This window comes from Struthio camelus, chromosome 1, assembly GCF_040807025.1.
Source record: "Struthio camelus isolate bStrCam1 chromosome 1, bStrCam1.hap1, whole genome shotgun sequence".
In the NCBI taxonomy this organism is placed as follows: Eukaryota; Metazoa; Chordata; class Aves; order Struthioniformes; family Struthionidae; genus Struthio; species Struthio camelus.
In genome coordinates this window covers 131722153-131746143 of record NC_090942.1, presented here as the reverse complement: position 1 = coordinate 131746143, position 23991 = coordinate 131722153, and the positions used below count along the sequence as shown (strand labels likewise).

At 38.1% G+C, this 23991-nt stretch overlaps 1 protein-coding gene across 10 annotated transcripts in view; it reads right to left on the bottom strand.

Annotated features, from left to right (window-relative positions):
- Nucleotides 1-1138: 1138 nt before the first annotated feature.
- DMD (dystrophin) overlaps nt 1139-23991 on the bottom strand; it is a 1217172-nt gene continuing 1194319 nt past the window's right edge. For 8 of the 10 annotated variants that reach the window (XM_068917057.1, XM_068917006.1, XM_068917014.1 and 5 more), the window contains 3 exons: nt 23526-23649; nt 19376-19468; nt 1139-3614 (listed from right to left, as the gene is read on the bottom strand). In XM_068917057.1, the coding sequence (XP_068773158.1) occupies nt 3517-3614; nt 19376-19468; nt 23526-23649 (315 nt within the window). In that variant the 3' untranslated portion in view covers nt 1139-3516. Of the gene's footprint in view, nt 3615-10568; nt 10601-19375; nt 19469-23525; nt 23650-23991 lie in introns of all 10 variants that reach the window. The other 2 variants (XM_068917030.1, XM_068917051.1) reach the window with 1 other exon arrangement.

Genomic DNA, 23991 nt, shown 5'->3' with positions numbered 1-23991 from the left:
AATAGGTGACTTTTTGTCACTGAAGGCTGCTGCGCTTTGTGGATTGTAACGTTCAGGCGAGACTTCAGTGCAGCAAAGCACATAGTGATTTAGGAATGTAGGAGTGCATCCTGAGTAACTCCTCCTGAAAAAGGAGCATGGTGGGATGCATATCTGCTTTTTCAAATTAATGAAATGGAGAGTCCCATCTCCTCACATTATCATCGAAATCACATACAAAGACAAAGTGATTTTTGCCCTTATATTTTTTATTTTCAGTTACATTACTTTTACCACTGAATGGTAACCCAAGGACAGGATCATGATAGAACTGAGTGGAGTTTGGTGATTAAAATCTATGGATGTTTCTGTATCCTTAGATATGAGATGCTGTGTATATGATCAACCTCTCTTTGATGGGAACATACACTTCAGAAGAGCCCGGAAGAAGAGGGGTTTGTTAGTATTATGCTTGGCGGCAGTGAGGCAGTTGAGTGCTGGATGGCTCAGCGAATGACCAAATTTAAGACTTGCTTCTGAGATGAAACACAAAGCATGGGACTGACAATCTCTGAAAAGCACAGGGTGCCCTGCCACGGTACATTACCAAGACAGAACAAGCAGCAGCAGCCCAACATCACAGTTTAATGTTGCTATCAGTATGTCACAATGGTGATGTCTGTAGATAAAAACTGAGGTGCATAGAGAGATTTCGAGAGCGAGGCAGTGAGGGTGGGGGCAATCTTGCAATCTCTAGCAATGCAAATACTAGAGGTGTTTCACAGAACAAAACTATTCAAGGATGGAACTGAATTTTGCCCACCGCTGAAGCAGAACACAGTTTCCATAAAAAAGCCTGTATGCTTGAAGTCACTTCGGCATTGCCCTAAGTGTTAATGGGGATAAAAAGCAAAAACGGGAAAAGGCTCTTTTATCCTCCAGCCAAATCTTGAGTGCTGCCATTGGCACTCAATATGCTGCATATGTATCTGAGGAATGGAGCGTTCGTCAATCAGTAGATTCACAAATCGGCAGTATGCTGTGCTGCACGTACCATCGACATCTAACACTATCTGTACTAGAAGAGAGATGCAATCTGTACTAGAAGAGAGATGCACTAGATGAATGCTGAACCTCAATAAATATAATACTACTACACTTTTTAGAACATAATTGCGTGCTTTATTGATATACACAGTAAAGCAGTATATAATACAATAGTAAGGCATATATTTGGTGAAATTTGATATGTTGTGAAAAATGCAGTAGAACAGAAGTTTATAAAAATAATTAGTAAATGTTACAGTGTTGGTGTTAAAACACAATATATTATGATATCCAAGTAATAAACCAGTACTAACAATGAAATAACATGCCATACGGTATTTATGTATTCAGTTACACTGATTATGTTTTACAGTTTAATACTTTGTCGTTATAAGGAATATGAAATAATTCCCAAATTATGCTTAAAAAAGCAGCGATAAAGCTTTCAACTTTTTAAATATTTTTGACAGACTCACTCCAAAACTAAGATCTAGAAAGTAAAACAAACAAAACAAAACCCTGATGAAAACAATCGTGCACTCCATTTTCCTCCAATTTTCTGAAGAGAAGGTTTAACATAAAAGGAAAAAAAAAGGAGAAACCCATCCCTTTCTCAAATCTCAATTTAAACCAAGACCATGAGAAATAGACAGGGTTCCTACGGTAATAAAGTGTTGAAAAAGCTCTTCATTGTGAAAGCAGACATTTGGGGGGATTGTACTTATTTTCTGTATATTATCATTATTATTATTTTTAAATGATGAGACCTGTTCACACAATGGACAAGTGGTGATGATGTAACATTATCTGTATGTAATTGTCAGGAACACCACAAAACCAAAGTGAGGTAGAAATAGCATGACTAGCCACGTTCAATGTTAACTAGCATTCAAAATAAAATCTTTCCCAAGTTTAATTACACTTCATACAAGAAGAGGTAACAGATTTTTACTCTTGCAATATAAAGTCAGATGGTGTGTTTCTATGTATTCTAAGATAAAATTAAAAGCTGGTAAAGAAAATGAAGTGGTAAAGCTTTTGCTGACAGCACCTCATACATGCCTAAGCCTACCTCTCATGAGCTGCAGTTAAACTGGCTAGTCCGTTTTTCCATCAGTTTCTCTCTTTCTCACTTTACTGTTAATTGTGCGGTATCACTTGTAGAGAGAAATGGGGAGGGACAAAGTATCAGTATATTGTTTTGATGATAAATACCTCATGGAGCAGTGTGGCTACCTTCACCTGATCACCATACACACCATACACATACATATAAGAACAGCAGTAATTCTTCCACAGCCTTTCCCGAAGGTCGCTTGCCATGTTGCAGCTCCTTGGGACCAGCTGCTGTAGCAGGCTGAGACATGTCGCGTGGAAATCTGTTTGTATTATCCAGAGAATCAAGTAGCTTTATGTTCATGAACAACACAGGTAGCTACACAAGCTAAGATGCCCTGTGAGTAATCTCCTTGTGCTTCACGTCAGAAGTTGATCCCACGTGGGGAGTAAGTAAGGAACCGCTCCCGTTCTTCTCTCAGGTACAGCAAAGGTGTCGCTGAGGGTGGCAGTGGGTGGGGAGAGCTGGGGCAAACTTCTGCTGAAGCACTGGCTGCTGGCCGCTGCCAGAGGCAAGGGACCGGACAGTAAGGTCCAAAGGTTTAATCTGGTAAGGCAATTTCTACGTTTCAATACTAATAACTTTCAGGAATTTAGTCAGCAGAGGAAACAGCTGGCGCATAGGATAGTCATTAAATGCTTCCCTTTCCCTTTCTTCCCTCTTTTTTTTTAATTAGTTTTTTGCAGGCTGTCATGTAATGTGCTCTTTCACTTAATTATTGCAAACTAGCTCTGTGATTGATGTAATTCTCAATTTTATTGGAAAGAGGTGAAATAACTACCTTCATTGGAAGTCCAGGAGATTTTTTTTAAGCCAGCCCTAGTCAGACAAAAGCAACGAGAAATATAAGTAAGCTGGCCGTTTTGGTGCTGCTGCAGGAAATACTATTTTTTCTTTTTGATAGGCAAGGAAAAGAACACAGAACATGAATCTCTCTCTGATGCAGTTATAGAGCTGAAATGATGCTAAACAAATGCACTGCCTCAGTATTTTTTTTTGTTTTTAAGGGGGTTTCTATAAACAATTATTTTTATAAAGCACACTTTAGTTTACAATCTTTCTTTATAACTGTTATAAATTTTTTAAACAACCCGAAATGCGTTCCATATAAAGAAATGGCAAGTTATTTAGCTATCAAGATTTTACATGTAGGTTTCTTATAATTTTTGTACAATTGCATAGACGTGTAAAACCTGCCATTGTTAACAAAACAGTAACAGACTTAGGAAACTACTGAAATCTACAGTATAGTACCACTACCCTTCACAAAAATATAGATTTGTTTTCTTGTAAACTCTTACAGTCTAATCCTCTTTGTAGTATGAATATTATAAAAACCATGCGGGACGCCTGAAGTTGTAAAACACATCTTGCTATTCTAACACCTTGTCATCAGTCATCACTGTAACTAAGGTTTCCATTGCTCTTCCCAAGTCATCTGCCATGTGGAAAAGGCTCCCTACATTGTTGCCTGAAAAACAAAGTCGAAGAAGAGGACATGAAATGAAAAAGACAAGGCAGCATGTTGTTAGGAACGTTTTACAGAAAAGGCTAAGTACATACATATAACTGTTCATGTTAAGCTCTCCACATATCCCTAGTTGAGTACACTACAGAGTACCGTTTTCAGAAGACTCCTGGATGAGTATAATGTCTTAATGAACAAAAGTTGCCAATTTTGGATAAAACTAACCCTAATACCAGTTTGAAGGGTTAATGTAAACTATACTGACATACAGTCATGACTATAAACAATTATTTTTATACAGCACACTTTAGTGTACAATCTTTCTTTATAACTGTTATAAACTTTTAAAAGAACCCAAAAAGCCTTACATGTAAAGAAATGGCAAGTTATTTAGCTATCAAGATCTTACATGTAGTTTTCTTACAATTTTTGTACAACTGCATAGATGTATAAAACCTGCCATTGTTAACAAAACAGTGACAGACTTAGGAAACTACTGAAATCTTCAAAAACCCCACGGCGATCAAGCTGTATTATTATGAATGTTCACCACAAGCAACTCTTAAATCCACTGATATCACAGAAAGGTTTCCAACTGGTGCTACAAATGTTTGACCATTCAATATTCTATCAAGGAAAAAAAAATAGAAACAAACAGATCAGCAGTAATCAACTAAATCATTAAAAAGCAAAGAGCTCCCAACTGGGTATCCGCATGGATATCTAAATTATGACCAAACTAAATGGTTACAAAATTCAGTTCGTTCTATCTTTTTAATAAAATCCATTGCCTTTCAGACAGCAGTTTAGTAAAAACAAAGGTCCCACAATTATCAAGTTTAACTATCATCCTGTTGTTTACTTGTGCATTTCTCCTCACAAGTAACTACTGTAAAGTCCTAAGACAATGTAACTGTAACACGTAAACGTCCTACACAAAAGCATTAAATATAGGCAGACTAGAATGCTGGAGACAAAATCAGTAAGTTCTTCTCACCGTGGCGTTAGCACAGCTGGAAAACCATAAAACATGGACATCCAAACTAAGGACTGAGCATTCAACATTTCTTTCCAGGACAAGGAGGAATAACCAGATAGAAGGTTTTAAAAAAAGCAGAAGGAAATTATATTCCACACAGTGCATAATTACATTTCGGTACTCATTGCCACAGGCTGATGTTAAAGCCAAACATATAAGTGAGCTAAAAAAAAGAAGTCAGAAAAAAATCACAGAAGAAATGTCTCACAGGAGTTATTTAAATGAAAGACGCGCATCTGACCTCCAACTCAAGAAGTCCTGAAGCTGCCAGGTGCCAGAACTGGAAGGGTGCAACTGGGGAAGTATTACTGTAAGTTGCCTGAGGGGGCTGATTTACTCTGTGGGAGTACTTGTGATAGAGTATTTGTTTGGAGTAGTAGTCTATTGCAACAGTCTAGACCCTGAGTCCTTGCCATGATCCATGAGGAAGGAGTACCCGAACGAAGACAGGATATGAGCAAGGTATCCAGGATTCAGATTTCATGCAGTCCCTACCTGCGAAGTGCATGAGCCTGATTGTTAACGCTGCCCTATCTACAGGGTCATTTTCCCTCCTGACAGAGCTGTTTTTCTAACAACAGGAATGAACCTTTCCTGTGGGGTAAATCAAACACCTAAAAACAAGGTGAAAGAAAAGACCATACTCTTACAAATATTCAAAAATTATGGTAATCATGCATTGTTGACATTTCTACAGTACCAAGGAGCTTGGAGTGATGTTAGTTAATATTCACCATCATTTATGGAATAGAAAAAAAATGACCTGAAAAAATATCCAGAGCCATTTATTTCAGAACTGTTACCACTTTTAACATTCAAATCCTGATTTTTGGAGGCACTTTTCTGAGTATAGTATTCATAACATTTTCAGAACTGTTCCATATCTAAATATTAACAACTTGGTAAGTTGCCCATTTGATTGTCTGCTGTGCTGTAACGTGACACAGTTTGTCACATATCAATACAAAGAAATACTCGGTTCTAGTTTGGTGACTTCTTGGTACTAACACTAATACACATACAAATTGATGCATCAAACAGTGATTTCATATATAAATCATTAATGGATAGCTACCCTACTCATTCTGAACAAAAATTTGTAATTGACTCATTACCATGTATAGTAACTATATACGAAAAATTCCTGACAAGTTTTGTTCAAAATTTAGCTTACTTTAAAGTAAGTGTATGCTACTGCATTTATTTTAGACGCAAGGAATAATACCTCTTGCCTGCACCATGCAGACTGTAATTAAATGCTAGTATAATCTTTCACATGCAATTCTAGTAACACCCCTTAATCTTAACATAACTCTATCATACCGCAGTCCCTCTGGCTGAGATCAGTCCAGCAAACTGCACCATGAAAAGCAAAAATTGACAAAATCATACGAAAGCAGCAACATATTTTAGATGGGAGATGCTTATGTAAACAGAAAAGCAACTGCCACTGGTTTGGTCTACTTATCTGAAACTCTGACATGCTTAGGTGTATTTGCAGCATGTGGTATCAAGGCTTTATTGGAATAACCTTGGTATAACCTGCATAATCTACAGTGTTCTCATAAATATTCTGACCCTGCAAGCTACTTTCAAGCAATCTCTAAGCTTTAAAAGTACTTCTTCTTCTTCCTCACCTGCAGCAATTTACAGATATGAGACAGGGAGGTGCCAAGATGCTGGGTAAACAGCAATGAGAGGCAATACTGATTGTGGGATCAGAATCTCTCATTCAGCTACCTTGTGATCTGCTATGTCTAGAAACAACGATGGGATGCCCAGACTTTTCAGGGACTCCAAAACCTATTCATTTCCAGCTCAGGAAGACTGATCACCATTCCACAGATTTATATTAACCTGAACCACAAAACCCCATCTTCAGAAAGATTTAGTGCTTCTTAATACTATATTTTTTTCTATCAGTCACAGAGCTATGAAGTTAACAAAGGCAAGCCTATTTTACAAAAGAATCTACGTCTAGAAAGAATAGCTGCAATCCTAAAAAATAAAATTATTTTAAAAAGCTTTTCTTAGAACTTTAGTCTTAGAACTACTAAATTGTCCAGGTAACCAAAGCATGGGCCAAAAAAACCCTACGAATCCAGAGATCCTTAGGCATACTCTTCATGCACAAAAATCACAGGAATGTGTGCTAGTGCTTTTTCCTTCCCCCCTCTTTTTTTTTAAATTGCTGCTGTGTTTTTGAAATAGCTGTGCTTTGAATCTGATCTGCCTCCAGAAAAGCTGCAGAGAGCAGTGTTAGGGTAATTACAAAGTTATGACACCCTCCCCACCCCACCCCCAACACACAAACCATCCATGCTACCTCCCCAGCTTCGGTTATAATCTCCTCTGCAGAAAAGCTGAACAATCACGTGCCTGTCCCCGAGCCATGTGAGTTCACAACTGAGGGCACAATCATAAACCACTGCTGATTTGTGTTTATGTTAACAGCTGGACTGTAAACTGCAACAGCTTGGGGACTGCAGCCTCCAACACAGTCATGAGATGGGCGGATGTGCCAGGACAGTAGGCAATGTAACTGGACTTCAGCCATTCAGCTGGTGAATATGCCGGGTGTTCCACCAGCAGTTTTGGTTTAAGTTAAGCAGCAGAGGTCTGAACAGTGGTGGCTCCGGAGCTGGTCCACATTTGCCTCTGCCAGCTCTGCACCCATGGCTGTCCCTCCATTAGAGGAGCAAGGTGCATTGCTGGGTCCAGCAAGCTCCCATATTGGTTCAGAACTCAGTGGGCCACCACATTACATTGATTTTTCACCACATTACAGCGAAGCCTTCCATCACACAGTATCATTGAGTGTTTCTGTATTTATTTAATGACATCTGCCATGTTTCAGGTTTGTTCTTTTTACTACTTCCCACTGCTTTCCCTCACTTTTTCAGAAGAAATGTGTTTAGAACTGGAACAACATTAGCGTTACTGAGGTCGCCAGCCTGAGTGGAGTCTTGTAACCCACAGTAAAAGACAGAAGTCCTTTTACCTGAGGCTTCCTTTTCACCACACCAGACACAGATTAGAAAAGGAGTCTGACTTAGATTCATAATTCTTCAGCTACTCTCAAATGACCTACACAGAAGAGTAACGTATTTCATGGATTTCCTATGAACTCTTTTCTGACATCTGTCCAGGTACTGGGGAGCTGGCTTCCCCTGCGCTGTGTCTTCCTTAGCTTCTGAGTTCCTTTTCAAAGGCAGTGATGACCTGAACACTCTTTTTTTAATGATACAGGGGAAAAATACCAGTGGTTGAGTGACTGAGGTCAGGATTTTACCTCTCGCACATGGGAATAACCACCAGGGCAATCAAGACTGTACAGTTTGGGAACAACATACACAGGAACTTCCGGACACTATATGTGTAATGAATACATCCTTTTCTTTACCTAAATTTTAGCTCAAATACATTGCCTGTTTCTACATCGCTGTGCTTCTTCTGTTGAATACTTGCTTGTTTGGCCTCTATGAGACTCAAATATAAGGTACTGACATTTTTTAATTAAGAGGCAAATGAGAAAAATAGTGGCTCCAAAGCACTTATAAAATATAGACCATAGCTTTCCACTCATTATTATCAATATTTTTAATATAACTCAGTCAAATAAGTCAGGGATTCAATTTTTTTTTTAAACATTAAAGTCGAAGAAGTTTTCTCCATGCTTGAGGCACTGAGAGGTTGAGAGCTGATACTGTTTAAGAAAAAAACAAGCACACTTTGAAATGCAGCAATAAAGCTCGAAATGAACATGGACTGTTTTAACTTAGTCTTATAAAATGGAAGAAATATTAACGCAGTGTATTTGTTTTGAAAGCAGGGGATATCCAGTTCTGCAGACACTAACTACATCATTTCTGGTCACATACAGAAGGATGTGTTTCATATCTGCTGAATGTGCTTTAGAGGCTATACTGGAATTAAGGCCCTTGGGTGAAGACACAGTAATTGACTATCAATCTCACATTACAACTTGTCACAGAAATAAATGTGGAGTATTTGGACTCTAAAGAGTGGACAGAAAGTAAATTAAGAAACCCCAACACAATGCAGTCTCCATTTCAGCAGCACAGATTTCTAACCCTTCCCCCACAAAAGAAAAACCCTTCCTGTTGGTGGCTCGGATTTTGATACCCTTATTCATATTGAGTAATGCCATGAAATCCATGGGATTACTCATGAAGACAATACCTAATGGGAGTAATGGGATCAAAACCTGGTCTGGTGGGTTTAAAACTGCATGATCTGACTTTGCACAAACGGATTCACATATAAAGCAAAAGCTATTCTATAAATTAGCTCATACACTTCATAAGCATGCAGAGAACTGGGTTTGTATTGAGCTCTGCAAGTTACAAAGCACCCTCTGCAACTGTCAGTGAGCACAAACAGAACTGGAGAACACTAAGTATTTTACTGAAGCAGTAACATTTTGGGGGTTAAGCTGCTGGAACCCGATTAAGAACTTGCACACTTTTTTAACCTTTTTTTTTTTTTTTTAATTGTGTCAAACGCACCCTAAGCAGCAGAATCTTTTTCGTAACAACAGATATAAATATGAACGAGGATCATGAAAATCACCACCCTGCTTTCCTGAATTGGAGAGCAATTCTCAGACCTTTCAGGCCAGTAGTACGATGGACTGAATACGAAAACAATTCCACAGAATTTCTGAACTGGTGTAATCTCTTTGATGACATATCAAGCACTCTTTTTGATTGGTATGAAAGGACCTGACACTTGAGGATCTTATTCCTCAGAACAGCTGAATCTGCGCAAGCTCCTACAGCAGATGCAAAGGCTTGCATTTCAGGGCAACATACCAGAAGAAATCTTATCTTATACAGTATAGCAGATCAGTGATTAGGGATTCGCAATAGTGCAGCTAAAAACCCCTTTGTGTGTTTTCACGAGCCCCCCTCTCTGCTCCAACCCGATGTACATTTGTGAGCCGGCTACCCTTCAGTTCCTGCTTCATCCACACTAAACATCATCTGTGCGGGAAAGGTCATTTCACAGCTAGCTGCAATTGCACTCAGGCAGTCTCTGAATATTTTATCTTTAATAATAATTTTCTCTAGCAAATCATCTTTCAAACATTATATTGGGCTGCAGAGTGAAGAGCAGCTTCACAGAGGAAAAATAAAGGCTCTCTGGAAATACTTTAAAAGGTGCTGTGACAGCACTGCACAAAACATTTTCCTCCATTAATAAGCAGCAAAGTACACACTCTAGAATCTATTTTACCATCAAACTGATCATGTCTAAAGCACAGAGCGAACACCATAGCCATTTACATTGCTATTCATATAACACTGTGGAGTCGGTGATTGTTAGTAGCGTTCTTCATTGTGCCAATAGTATATCAGTAAATTAAAACACCTGAATCTCTTATACCTCTCAACTCTCACTGTTCTAAAGCAAAAGAAAAAAATATTAACCTTAACTACTGGAGATCATGGTTAGTACATTGGTAAAACATCGCATGTATATAAGCAGAATGGTGAGGGCCATGGGCCTCTCTGTTTTGTTTACATACAACAACATGAGAACAACAGAAGTCAGCGACAGTAAGACATTTGTTGACCACATATGGCACACAAAGGCTTAGTTTCAATCTGTTATTTTATCCTTCCCATTCCTGAGTTTCCATCTTTGGGAGGATACAAGAAAAGGCACATCCTTGAGATTACACTGTCTCTGTTGAAAGTTGAGAGGTACAGTATTGTTAGAGCACACATGTGAAATGCACTCAGCAAAACCAAACAGAACTAAAAACAAAAATAAAACAACCCCCACCCTTCAGCAAAACCAAGCAAACTCATGTTGCCGTCACACACATGCTGGGCGCAGAAAGCAAGATGTGACACGCAGAAGCCACGGCAGTGAGCCTGCATCTCACTAACCTCTCTTACTGGCTTTCCAGGGGCGTTTCTTCCTTTAGAAACAGAGAGAGGAAGTGGTAAAAATATCAGAAAAGAAACAAAATCACCACATATGAATATATATTTCATGCTGTAACAGACACTCACATTTCCAGTTAGGAATTTAATATAAAATAAACATATTTCTGCTTTAAACAAAGACTGAAAGCACACTGAAATCCTCTGATGACTCTGACCTGATTTCCTGAAGAATAGTTCTGCAAACTGCTGCTTGGTTTCAGCCTAACAAATACATTTCGGGAAACTACTAATACCAACTTATAACCCTTTCAGTTGAGGATAAGGGTGGCAAACAAAAACCTGAATTCATGTTCTGAGCATGCAGATTTTGTCAATTTGAGTAATTCTACTAATCAACATTACTGATAAAATCATGTTTCTCTGACTTCAAAATTAATTCATCTGAACACTTTAGAGTTTATTATGGCCTACATGCATATATACATGTATATATTAATACATACATATATGTATATACACACACACCCCCATGCATATTTTGCACTAAAGCTATTAAACTGGAATATTAACACAATGAAATCTTGTCCTCATATTCAAGATAAATAAATCACTGAAGATCTTCCCAAGAAGTTGATCTGCAAGCATTGTAAAGCTTGGGGAGGATGGACAAAGAGAGGAAGAGAATCAAGTAAAGGGGAAAAAAGGGAAAGTTTCTCACCACTTTTAAGATGTACTGACAAAACTGAGGAGTTAGTAATGGCTTTAAGGTGAAATGATGTTCCTTACAAGCCTTCACAGGAGTCATACTTTGATTAGACAGATTTTTGCCAAATATTTATTGTAGTTGGTTTTAAAAAAGAAAGTCAGCTGCCAATCAAGAGCAGAAACACCCCCCTTCTTTCCCATCACACAACCAATGTCAATGAAACGTCTGTTGTTGTCTTCAGAAGAAGCATTCTATTCTGTCACTGAACGTTAACCCTAGTACTATCAGATAATTAGGCCCTGAGGTAGATGCTGCTCAATAAAGAGGATGATTTTTGCCCCAGAGTTGTTGCAAACACAGTAACTGTAAGCAATATGTAAGACAATGGAGAGAGAGAAATATAAATGAAAATATGCACAGGTCAGCACAACAGCATCCTAATAGCTGTCAAGGTTTTTTGCAGGCATCATGGCCTGCTGTAGAAGGCAGGGAGGGAAGACTATAAATTACTTTGCACATTTTTTTACAGGGAGCAAAACGAGGGTCAGCAACCGAGACAGTGGAGGTACTGGACTGAAAACATAGTAAAGCAGATAATGGAAAGGGGGGAAGCACAGAGGAAGCGAATAGGTCACAGGTTAGAGCCACTGTTCCAAGTACAAAATAAAGGTAACAGAAAAGACTAGGGCAACCTGTGAAGGGCCTTGGCTGTGAATATTATGATTTGCCAAACTCAGGAAGTTTTAATCCCTTCTTTCCCCGTCCCTCTTCCTATTAGCTTATCTACTACTAGAAGTGATAATAATAGTAGGTTCTAAATCCTGTTCTGTATGTGGGTTTTTATTCTGATTCTAGGAGGAGCTTTGACTGTCTATACTGCACGTGATGGTGTTGCAGAAGTATTAGCATGAGCTTGACTACTCGCTTGACTAAGTAGCTTCACTTTTAAGGACTTCACCATAGCTTTAGTTGGCCCGTATCTTGACAGGCTACATCGTCTCCATGCAGAGTTTTGGGCTTCCGGGCTGCTCTGGCTAGACTGCTTTTATTAATGAACGGTCTGTTCATATCCACTCAGAGCCTGACTACTTTGGGACTAAGGCTGCTAAAATCTATCAAAGACTCAGGCACAGTCCATTCGGCCCGCCCTGCAGGCCTGCCTTTCTCTCTAAGACTTAAAGATTCCCTACTCAGCCTGCAACTTCCTTTGGTGCTTATCTCAGGAGCTATGCATGCTCAAAAAATGCCTCTCAGGGAAGATGAGAACTTCTTATTGATATAAAACCACATAACAGAAAATCCTTGAAAACGAAAATATAAAAGTAAAATCCATTGCACTCTTTGGCCTTCCGAGGAAGAGCTCCAGGGTTTCAAGGAGTAGGCAGAGTCTACCCAATACCTCCAGAAACTGCAGCATGGTGCATTTGGATGTGTGAGTCCTGGGGCAGGAAGGAAATCTGGTAAAATACAGCTGAGCTTGTCTACAGGAGAGGAGGAATTACCTACATTCAAAATACTAGATCCTTTTGCAAGTCATTGGAGGTCACTACTTGTCTGCACAGGCATCTAAAGTTTCACCTAGGCAGTGCCTAATTTAAATACCTACATGAGACAGACTGTATCCCATTTCAAATGAATGTATTCAAAGCCAGCTGGGATAGCACTACTCCACACAAAATAGCTGTGAAGGAAAAGTCTGTGGTGAGTAACCAGCCCTAGAATTTGTTACAAGCAACAAACAGTAGCACTACTATAGTAATAGCTAATTTCTTTTGGAAGAAGATTAAAAAGGGTTTAGCAAATTTACTTTATTTTCCTCTTTGCATATGAATGAATGGATGTCTCTAAGTTTTAAGGTAAGGAGTATGGCTGGGCATAAAGTGCTGAGGAAGGCGATTATCTGCATCACAGCAGTTTGGAAGCTTTGTATTCTATAAGACACAAAAATACTGATGCACAACTCACGGATGCCTGGATATGTATTAATGTATTATTCCTGCTCAAATCAAGATTCCTCTTTGTAGAATTTTTTTTTTTTTTAAATCTATTACATTATATCACAGGCAAAGGTCCTAATCAATCCTGAAAACACAGGTACCAATGACAACGTCATCCATCTATGCAGTTTCAGGCCAAAGCACAGAGCACAAAGCATACAGCATCTACTGCATTGCTCTCATCATACACAATTCTGTTGTGAGAAAGAGGACAGCGGGGGCGAGGGGGAGATCAACAAACAGTATTGTTTTCTTTAAAAAAAAAAAAGTTGTTTGAAGTTTTGCAGAATTCATCAATGTGTTCTCAAATTACATCAGGACTGAGTATTATCAGCTGGAAAAGATTTAGTCCTCCCCATCATTATCCCAGAAGAAGTATGTGCAGAGAAGCTCAGTCACTACAGTACTGTTGTGCCAAAGGAGGGTCATAAGGAATCTCGGTCAATCCGGCTGATTGACATAGTATGTAGTAGCACAGCATAAACAGAGGGATACACTCCAGAAGTGGCCAGGCTGGCTCAGTTGGGGGAGGATTTCAAGCATTCCCTACGGAGGATTTCAAGCATTCCCTACAGTGCAGTAATTTGAGAGTATTCTTCCACTGATTCAGTAAATTATGGAAAGAAAAGTTTGAACAGTAAGTTGTTTTGCTTTCCGAATAAAAGAAACTGCAGTATTTTCACTGATGAACGTTATTAGCCCAACTTGTGAAGACTCATGGCAGCACCTGGCAGATGCATGGGTGAGAGGTGTGTGTGGTATTTTTTTTATGTGGATGAGATAAAAACAGAAAGACAACTTTTAAGAGATGGGGCTGTTCTTACTGTCATCTATTTATTGTTGTGGGATGTTGTAATTTAACTACTTAAAGCAACATCTGTATTAAACAGTACCATGTTAAATGTTAATTGGGAGCGCTGACCCCTCCCCTGAGTTTTCCACATGTTGTCATGGCCTCTTAGCTCTTTTAAGCCAATGACCACTTTGTCGCTTCCCCTTCCTCACTATCTCCGAGGAATTTCTTCGCACTGAAAGCATGGGAAGCTTTGTCACAGAGCTCAGTTAGCTCAGGGTCTTCTGTCCCCTAAATTCTCCTTTGAGTTTCATTCATAAAAAGCATTTGTCACAAAACCATAGCCACAAAATAGCCTGATCCACCACGAGATCCACCTGAAGTGGGTGCAACTTTGTTTGCCCCTAGCCCTCCAAATGAGCTGGGTTTAGCTTTAAGAATGCTATCCTGCTGCTCCTTGGCAAAGCAAGTCTCACTTTTTGTGAACTAACTCCCTGAAGACTTAATAGTTTGGAAACAAGTAAAGTGTGAAAATATTTTCCTCTGTGGCCCATTATCTAGCAGGGTTAAATAAACGACTGAGGTGGTATTTAATAGTAGATTTCCACTAAACGTCAGACCTCTGGCTTTAACATCTGTTTTGAGTTAGCACAGCAGCTGCTTCTAGCAGCTGCTGCAGCTATGAATTTGCTGAGAGCAGCAAAGTAAAGTGGGGATGGTTGGGAAGCCTTGTAGATTTAAAGAAAAGAAAAAAATCCTTAAGCACAGCAATCATCAGGTATTCAGCAGAATTTCCCTCTACAGAAATTAAACAGCTTTCAGCATCAACAATCAGACGTGCAAGGAACATGGAGGTCCCGTGCTGCTTAGGAAATGCTAAGAACTGCTGAAGGGTTGAAATGAAGAAACAACAAAGAGGTAAAAGTCATACAGGAACACAAGTTACTTCATCTGAGATCTGCTTAGAGAGGCCTATGACATGGTTAGATTAATACAAGCTTCTCTGAGATCAATTCAAAATAAATGTTATCAAGCCCTCATGCCCTTTTAAGTACAACTATATGTAGCAAAGGCTTAGAAAAATTCTTAATCAAAATGAATCTGTCTCCAGGTGAGTGAAGATTAATTACTACTACATTTTATTGCTTTGTTTCAGAAGTCCAAAGTAAGAGTTATTATCTGCCTTAGGAAAGTATTTCACAACCTTACAAAATCTTACTCTCCACATGTTTTTGATGATATTTAGACTAAACATTTCAATTTTAATTTGTAATCCTGTGACGCTTAGTTATACCTCTGTGCACCCGAGCGCAGAAAGTCACTCCTTTTCTCTGTTCATTACTTATTCAGCTCTTTGAACTTTTCTTATAAATCAAAGCCTCCAGAGTTGAGTTTGCTCTTGTTACATTGTTCTACAATCCTCCAACTTGTTGTTATCTTGATGGTAATGAGATATCCACAATTATATTCCTGATTCAGAAGGGATATCACTCCCTACTCTGTGATATGCTTGGGTTGGACATTTAGCTTAAAACTATGCCTATTTTTACAGGACAAAAGGCAAAACCATGCTTAACAGATTGCCAGTACCTTCCCAAGCCTTTTACTACATTCCCAGATTTCTTCAGTTGATGCCGTATGTACGTTTCAGGTTATTTGTATGGATGCTTTCCTTTACCTGGATCTCATTTTGTTATTGTTTTCTAATTTTCAATCTAGGTTGGTTTCTACGCACCCTATGTCCTTTGCAGCTTCTCCCAAACTGCATGGTCTATGAAAATCTAAGCAGACTTCTACACTAATGCTGTAGAAGGAGAAGTAAACAAAGCTATTTCTAATACTAGACAATGCTGAGCATCTAATCTATCTTCCTTTTAGTTTTAATTCTCAAAGACAGTAAGCATTACATGTGGTACCACCTAGCACAAGGAGTTTTGATGCATCTTTCAAATAATATTTCATGAGCTCCTGTATCAAAATACACTTGTAAATGCCAAACTGGGATGACTCTGTTTCTTGCCTCTGGCAGTTTTGTAATTCTACTTCATAAGAAATAATGCAGGCAAAATTATTCTTTACAGATCTGTGCTTATTGCTTTTTTGGGCTCATTGTTCTGTTTCCTCAACATGTACTAATGGCTTGAGATTTGATGTAACCTGTAATGGAAAGAAATAAAATATTACTTCCACCACTCCTGAATCCTCCTGAAGTAGCTCTCTTTTCAGACTGCTTTAACTCTTCTGCAATTACACTTTAATCTTTTATTATAGACTGGAAATTTGAGATATAGATTTGCACATCTTAAAAGCAAAACAGTTCCTGCTTCAGTGTTTTGTTGCAATCAGTCAACCTTGCTTCCTTTTCTCCTTTCTGCAGTTTTATAAACCATAAGCAGAAACCGTGATGCATACGGAATCTGACTGAGCAGAGCAATGAAAGGTCTAAGTGATGCTGTGCCAAATTTTCTGTGGATGTAAGCTCCGTTTATGCAATGCCAGTTGAATATCGTTTAATCATTAAAATGGGAGTAGAAGAAAACTCCAATAACTGAAATTTGCATAAAATCTCAGTAAAATGGACGTCAGGAGCCTTCTGTATTATCCAGTGACTGAAAAGCCATTTGAATTGGCTGTATGACAAATTAGTTTTTTCCAGAGAAGGCCTGACCCTTCCTATTCTTCAGTCAAAAGCAATTAGACAAACTTAGCATTCATGCAAATGCATAAGATTGTATCATGAAGAACAGAGAAACCTAAGGAAATGAGGCCCTAATCTCTTCAACTAAAAACATAAGATAAACTTCACAAAAGAGTGAATGACTTTTTCTCTGAGATGGACTAATCTTATATTGTGTAGTCCAAGAGAATGGAAGGGACAGATTTCTGCCCAGCCCAATAGTGATTTAGCCGGGCCAAAAAGAAAAGCTCTGTACGAAGCCTGATTCTGTCTAACCGTCTATGCCTGCTCCTGACTGTTGCATCAGAAGCTCTTCTAACTCTAAGTATAGCCTGCTTTGCTGGAGATGACAGATGATGAAGAACGTCCTGTATGTAAAACAGTGCCTCCTCTTTGCTTGCAGCTCCACATGAAGCTAAAGAATATTTTTGTCCTCTATGGCTGCTAGTGAGGCAGCAACATAGGAACAAACAGCAGCTGTGTTTCAGAAAACTTGAAACTGATGACGTCTAATTTCATGGACAGAGAAGTTTACAGAATCAACAGAGGCCAAGAACAGCGGAGGAGTTTTTCTGCTGTATAGACCAATGACAGAAAAATAAAGGTATCATATTTTATGCCTAACTGTGGCAATAAGTTAGGCATAGTTTTGCCTAACTGTGGCAATAAGAGATTGTCCCAGCCAATACTTTTCCACTTTCATTTTCATTATTTCTTCATGCGGAAAGTATCTCTTGCAATCTTTTTTAATGATGTTTGTGATCACATAATACACTTAAACATAGTTACTGAATAGAGGAACAAAATAAAGGAGTATATTCATTCTACACACGTAGATTATTTGGCACCACTGGAACGCAAATACAAATAGTTATAACAACTTTCTGAATTAATAGATTAACTAATGTTAAAAATCAAATCTTTTTTGCGCTAGACACTATATGTGCTGTCAATTTTATTCACAAAGCATTGCATTTTTCATTAATAAAATAAAAAAAACTTTTTTATTCTTAGTTAGCAGGGTGTAGTATCTAAGAGACTGATCACTACCTATTTATACACGGAAATTAACCATTGTATTACAGATAAATCATTAATTAACTGTTGTTTCTTAAATTGCTCCTATTGTACTTTAAATCAAGCTTAAAAAAAAAAAAAGTTTTGTCAATGTCCTTCGCTATGATTACAAATTAGATATCATGGAGAAGAGTGAGCATTTTAACACACGGGTATCTGCAACTAGACTCATATGATTAGCCAAGATCTCCTAAATATAATATATTTATATGAAGGATGATCACTGATAAGAAAGTACTATCTGTTGGAACCTTGTGTACACAGCAACTTTAAAAATAAGCCCACTTTTTTATACATTTCAGTATTTCAAAAATATTTTCTCTGTTGTCTCAGAGGATTAATTCCTAGGTAAAATGAGGCCTGCACACATGATGTTTTCTCATATAACGTTGAGCAGAACAGTATTTTATATTAGATTTTTTTGAATAGAATTTTTCTATACTGTTCTATCTTTTCCTCTATAGCAGTTATATGGCTTTCCTATCACGTACCCACTACTGCCTTCTCCAATGTTTACACATGATGCTTGGTGAGAACTGAACTTGCCTTTTAAGTCAAAGGATGGAGAACAACTTCATGTCATTGAAAGTCTAGCATCATAGTTGAAGACACTTCTCTAGTAAAGAAGATCCTTTGGATGACATGCGCCACCCGAAGAAGGCCTGCAGAACTCTACTGCATATTCTGACACCCACTTAGTGGGGTGTCAACAGAATCTGGGACTTTTCTTCTGCACAGAGGTTTATGTCTGAGCCTTCTTTCACTGCTACAGGTAGCATTCCAAACATCCCATCTCCTGTTAGGAATTTAAGCAATTTTTTTTGGTAGCAGAGCTTTTTCTCTGGGCTCGGAAAATACCTACCTTAAATGAAAAAAAAAAAAAAGGCTGAAAAAACAAACTCCAACAGCACAAGTGCCTATCTTTAGCAAACAACAGGCAGGAACTTTAAAAAAATCGAAACACAAAGAAATGCTGTGGCTGTACACCCAAGTGCATGTTTGCACTGCACAAACAAGCAGTCCACTTGTTTTCCCTCAATCACTCTGAACCTAAATGCTAAAAGTTTGGAGAGTTTTCACTCAGAACTTCAATATTATCCAGAATTGCATTCTATTTGAAGAAAGGCAAGGAAATTAGAAAGATGTACTGGGACATGTATTAAAACTAAATCAGCAAGTAGACAGACTTCAAAGGAGAGTGGGTGTGAGAAAAGGAATACAGAGAAAGGGAAGAAAAGAAAAAGTGAAGGAAAAAAGTCTCAAGAGAGGACACTCCTTCATCCATACATGTGGCAACCTCTACCTGTGGAGGTAGCTTAAGGTAAACGAGGTGAAGCTTATTGCTGCACTCTAAGTAAGACAGCTTTTCTATGGCTGCTGCTAAAATGAAAATAAAGAGCAACAATAAAACAAAACCAAAAAAACAGGTCCCTGAAAACATGAGGTAAAAAAGCATCTTTCTCTCCTGCTCTCCCCAAAATATCCAGGACCAATTTATGTATTCAAAAAAGCGTCCCTCTCATCTGCTGGCATACGCTCCTGGGCACCAGTACATACCTCTGGTACTTGGGAAGGAGTTGTTAAGCTGCTCCATCACTTCCTCCAAACCTGTGCTTGTGTCCTGGGGAGGGCTGAGCAGATCATCCTCACCTGGAAAGCAAACCCCAAACACTGCATTTAAGCCACCATAAAACCATTTGTTAACATCTTACTCTTGCACATGTCCTTCATGAAGCTAAGGCTGTTCACTTAACATACGCTTTTTGATTAATATACAACCAAAATTATAAAGGTGAATTTTACTTCCTGTAATGTTTCTCGCTCTTTTGTTTTTCTTTAAGAAGCTGAATAAAATTAAGCAATGAATTTTAAGCAATTAAAACTGATTTTAATTCATTAAGAAGAATTTAAGAAATAACCTACTCTGGTAAAACAAGTGGGGTAAAATGTCTGCTTAGGAGCACTTAGTACATACAAATGACAGTCTCGTTTCAGCTTCTCTTATTCCATTAACGGTACAAGAGCTTGCTGTTGTGAGTGCTGCTACCGAGTAGCTTTCTAATAGTGCTGGATTCATGTTAGCGCTGCTTGGCCTAGCTGTGTAAATCACTAGAAACCAAGATTCTCATCTGCATCAGTATTAATATTTCTGACAGTTTAATTGCACCAGATTGGTGCTCCAAGAACATTCAATTGTACTGTAAAAGGGTTTAGCAGCAGTTTAATAAAGCGAAATACATTTCTCCCACTGAATAATTTCTATAACCTGATTATAGGGCAGTAGCTTAATGGGAAATTCAATATATTTTATTTTTACTTTTTTTTTGGCATGGTTTCAGATAACCAAAATCCATCTGCTGATTTTACTGCAGACCCTAGCTTCTAATAGCAATAAAGCATCTGAAAAGGGAATACATCTAAAGGATACTTTGAGTGAGATTCTCCTTTTTCACTAGATTTATTTTATCCCTATTGAAACACTAAAGCAGTTTTGCCTGCTCTAATGACCACAGAGAAACACATCATTTTTTTGAAAGTGACTAATGACCTTATACTCAATTTGAATAATAAATTACCTAATTTTCTGTTACCATTAACATTCTTTAAACATTTCTGGCTCGCCATGCTAGTGGAATCTCTACTAAAAGAGATGCTAAAGGAACGCTTCAGGACGGCGTTTATTCCCTGTTATCAGGCTTAGCATCTTCCTCACCTTAGGGCCAAGAGTTATTTTACCTACTCCAGTAAAAGAAATGGGGTAAAGTGTCTGCAAGGAGTAGTTAATTCGTATAAATGACGGTCCTTGTATCAGCTTTCTTTACTATATTAACGGTAAAAGAAAGAGCTGTTGTGAATGCTACTGTTTGATCAGCTTTCTAATGGTGCTAGGTTTACAAACTACAAAAAAACAGTTCACACCATGGGCTATTTTGACATCTAGTGCTGCACCAACAGAGGTGCTTTAACAAAACAAATGTCCTTCTTCCAGAGTCAGATGGATGTCGAAGTAAAAATTCAGAGCAAGACCTCGCTGCTTCCACCCAGGTTGTGTACCAAATCAGCATGCCTACAGAAAACAGGACCCGTCTCTACAGATGAAAAGAACAGGTCAATGATTCTGCTGGCCTGGCCAGCAAGAACTCCCTTGGGCAAACTGAAGATGGTATTGATTTCCAAATGTCCCGGTAAGCACAGACGCAAACTGAACTGTGTAGAACTGTACCTTTATTTAAAATATGTTATTTTTATTCTTTCTCATTTGAGGATTTTTCTGAGCGCTTTCTTGTAAATAACATAATAAAAGAAGACGTCAGACAAGCAACCCAACAAAATAAAAGATTCCTTTAGACCTCAATTACTGGTCTTAACCCAAGAAAATCTTCCCCATTCATGTTTCTATAAAAGGCTTGGAGGACCAGGTGGATCTCAAATGCTCCTGGGGTACCTGAATGAATTTCAAGACCAGCAACAACTTCTTGGTTCATCTGCCTCACAGAACCTACACAACTGGGGGAGAAAGGTCAAAGATTCGGCCTTTGCATAGGACAGGACAGGGACAGGAAAAAGGAGCTTTCAACCTACCTGCATGTCTCTGGTTATGGAGGCATAATCTCTGCCTGCAGATTACACTCTGAGTGTAATCTCAGCAAAGGTTTAGTGAGATTACTAAAGGTTTAACACCACCACTAGTGGAAAGCATATTACAGTAATCTGTCCGTGAAACAGCAGGGAGACAGAGAAGTGTAGTGGGCCTACAGTCACATAAAAAAAAAGGAGGTCTCTTTTCAAAAGGCAGAGAATAGAAAAGCTACCACTACGTTATCTCATTGCCTAGAAGCATCTACAGAACCTTGGTATTTTCTTGAAAAATTATTACTCCTTTATTACTGGGAACATACTTCTTGTAGGAAAGCATTATTTATGATACTGTTCTGGTTATGGAGCGATTCAAAATTCTAGAGTATTTTTAGTTGCACTTCAAGAAAAACTCTCAGATTAGCAAACAAATATTCTCTGGTGTGAGAGGAGACTTAACAAACCATGCTAGCTGTGGTTTTTTTTAGCACAGTTAGTAATTCATTTTATAAGTTCTGTTCTATACTGTCAACACTGCTGCACTACTGAGTCTCAACGTGATCATATTGATAACAATGAAACATCTCACCATCCTTCCAAATATTGTCTCAGAAAATCAAATAGGATAAAAAATCATGTTTAAACTTTATTTTAAATACGAAAGTTTTAGCAGGCTACATAAGTGTGTTAATTAGTTAATTCCAGTCTCATAAATTAAATGAGAGTATTTGTTTAGCAGGGCAAATGAAAAGAGGTACATTATTGTATTTCTGGCCTCTCAAAGGACAAAACATGAAACCACACATCTTTTAATAAGATGGTTGGGAACCACTGTCTTCCTATGCTTCTTGCATATTTTTAAGCAGTATATGAATATATATGAAGAAAGTAATTATATTTCTTCAGAGAGCTGATGCAAATTATCCCACTCAGACATATTGTCTAGTTTGTATATGCTATACATAACAACGTACTTACTTACTAGTAATATGATTCCAGAAAGATCCAAATGAAATTGCTATTACCTGTGATCGTACGGTCCCTCTCACCGCAAATATTTTAACTTAAGCATTCATTTCACGCTTTTTTGTAGTAGGATCTACAGAATCCATCTTGTTCTTTACCAGCATAGATTGACGTTACTCTGTCCAAACCCATGACGGAAGAAAGTGGTCCTGAATAAGCTGCTTCTCCCACTACCATGGCACTTCAGACTGACAGGAATACCCCTTCCCATTTCATTTCTTGCTGTGATAGACTATTTCACTAAATATAATGAAAAGCTTGCAATTAAGCCTCCTCCTTTCTCAAAAAAATCTCTAAAATAGACTCAATAAATTTTTGTGTGAGAAGCTGAGTATTATCATCAGATGTCAAACGTTTTCTTATTGAAGTAATTCAATTACATTAGCTTAAAGATGCAGCAATGGATTTAACAGTAAATCTTTACTACTTAGTACTAAATGCTTACTAATTAAATAACAGATAGGAAATTAGGAAACTGCTACAGAGCAGCTCTAAAAGCACCAAATAACAATTCTAACCTCTATCTACAGAATATTATTACTTAACCTTACTCCACAACTCACATGACATTTATTATCACAACTGATGTGATATTTAGAAAAACAACCAGAGGAGCATTGCCTATGAGTGATGGCTCAATGCTATTTACTTGAGCAATGACAAATTAAAAATAAGATCACATCAGTTAATACAAGAATGATTAATCCTACATTTACTCTCTTAGCCATAATTAATACTCTGTACATTTATATCAGTCATGTTATGCTTCTTAACTGTAAGACAATCTGAATGAAATAGTTAATTTTTCGTGTTATCTGTTTTCAGAATTCAAGTCCTGGCTCAGCTTTGCATCTAATATCAAAATATCCATGCTACTGCATGCATCATGATCAAACACAATAGCCTGCACGATAAGGAAGATGCAAATCGTAAACAGGCAGATAATATCAAAGACCATTGCAAATGCCTACTTCATTTGAATCTACATTGAATGTAGGCTCATTTGAATTAAAGAAGAGAGCAGAATATTTTCTATCTTCACGAAATTTTTGTTGAGAAATGGGAGGGTAACTATTTTTGGTGAGTCTAGACTTTGTTGTCTTACCCATGGTTTCCGACGTCTGGCTGCCAACTACACGAAGAAGCATTGGCTGACTGCTATCTGACCTCTGCAAAGAGGTAGAAGGAGAGGACAGTGTTGTACCATTTACCTTGGCATCTGCCTGTGGCTAAAAATTGAAGAGAAAAAGAAGCGATTATTAAAACCAGTTCAGTACAGCTGCACAAATTTTTTATCTCTGAATTTTGCATTTATCCCATAAAAACACAATTTTGTTTGTTTCAGAGTAAAAATATCCAGGCAAACAATCAATCGAAATTCTCAATTAAAAAAAAGGGAAGAATACTAAACAACCATATTGCAGTTAGATTTCACCTGATCACTTTCAGCCTGCAGAACAATCTCTCTCCGACCAGTCTTTACCGATATGATTTCCTAGTATGTTATAGTTGTTGGCAATGCTTCATACCCTGTTTGGAAAATAAGCTCTATAGAGAACTAAAAGCCAGGC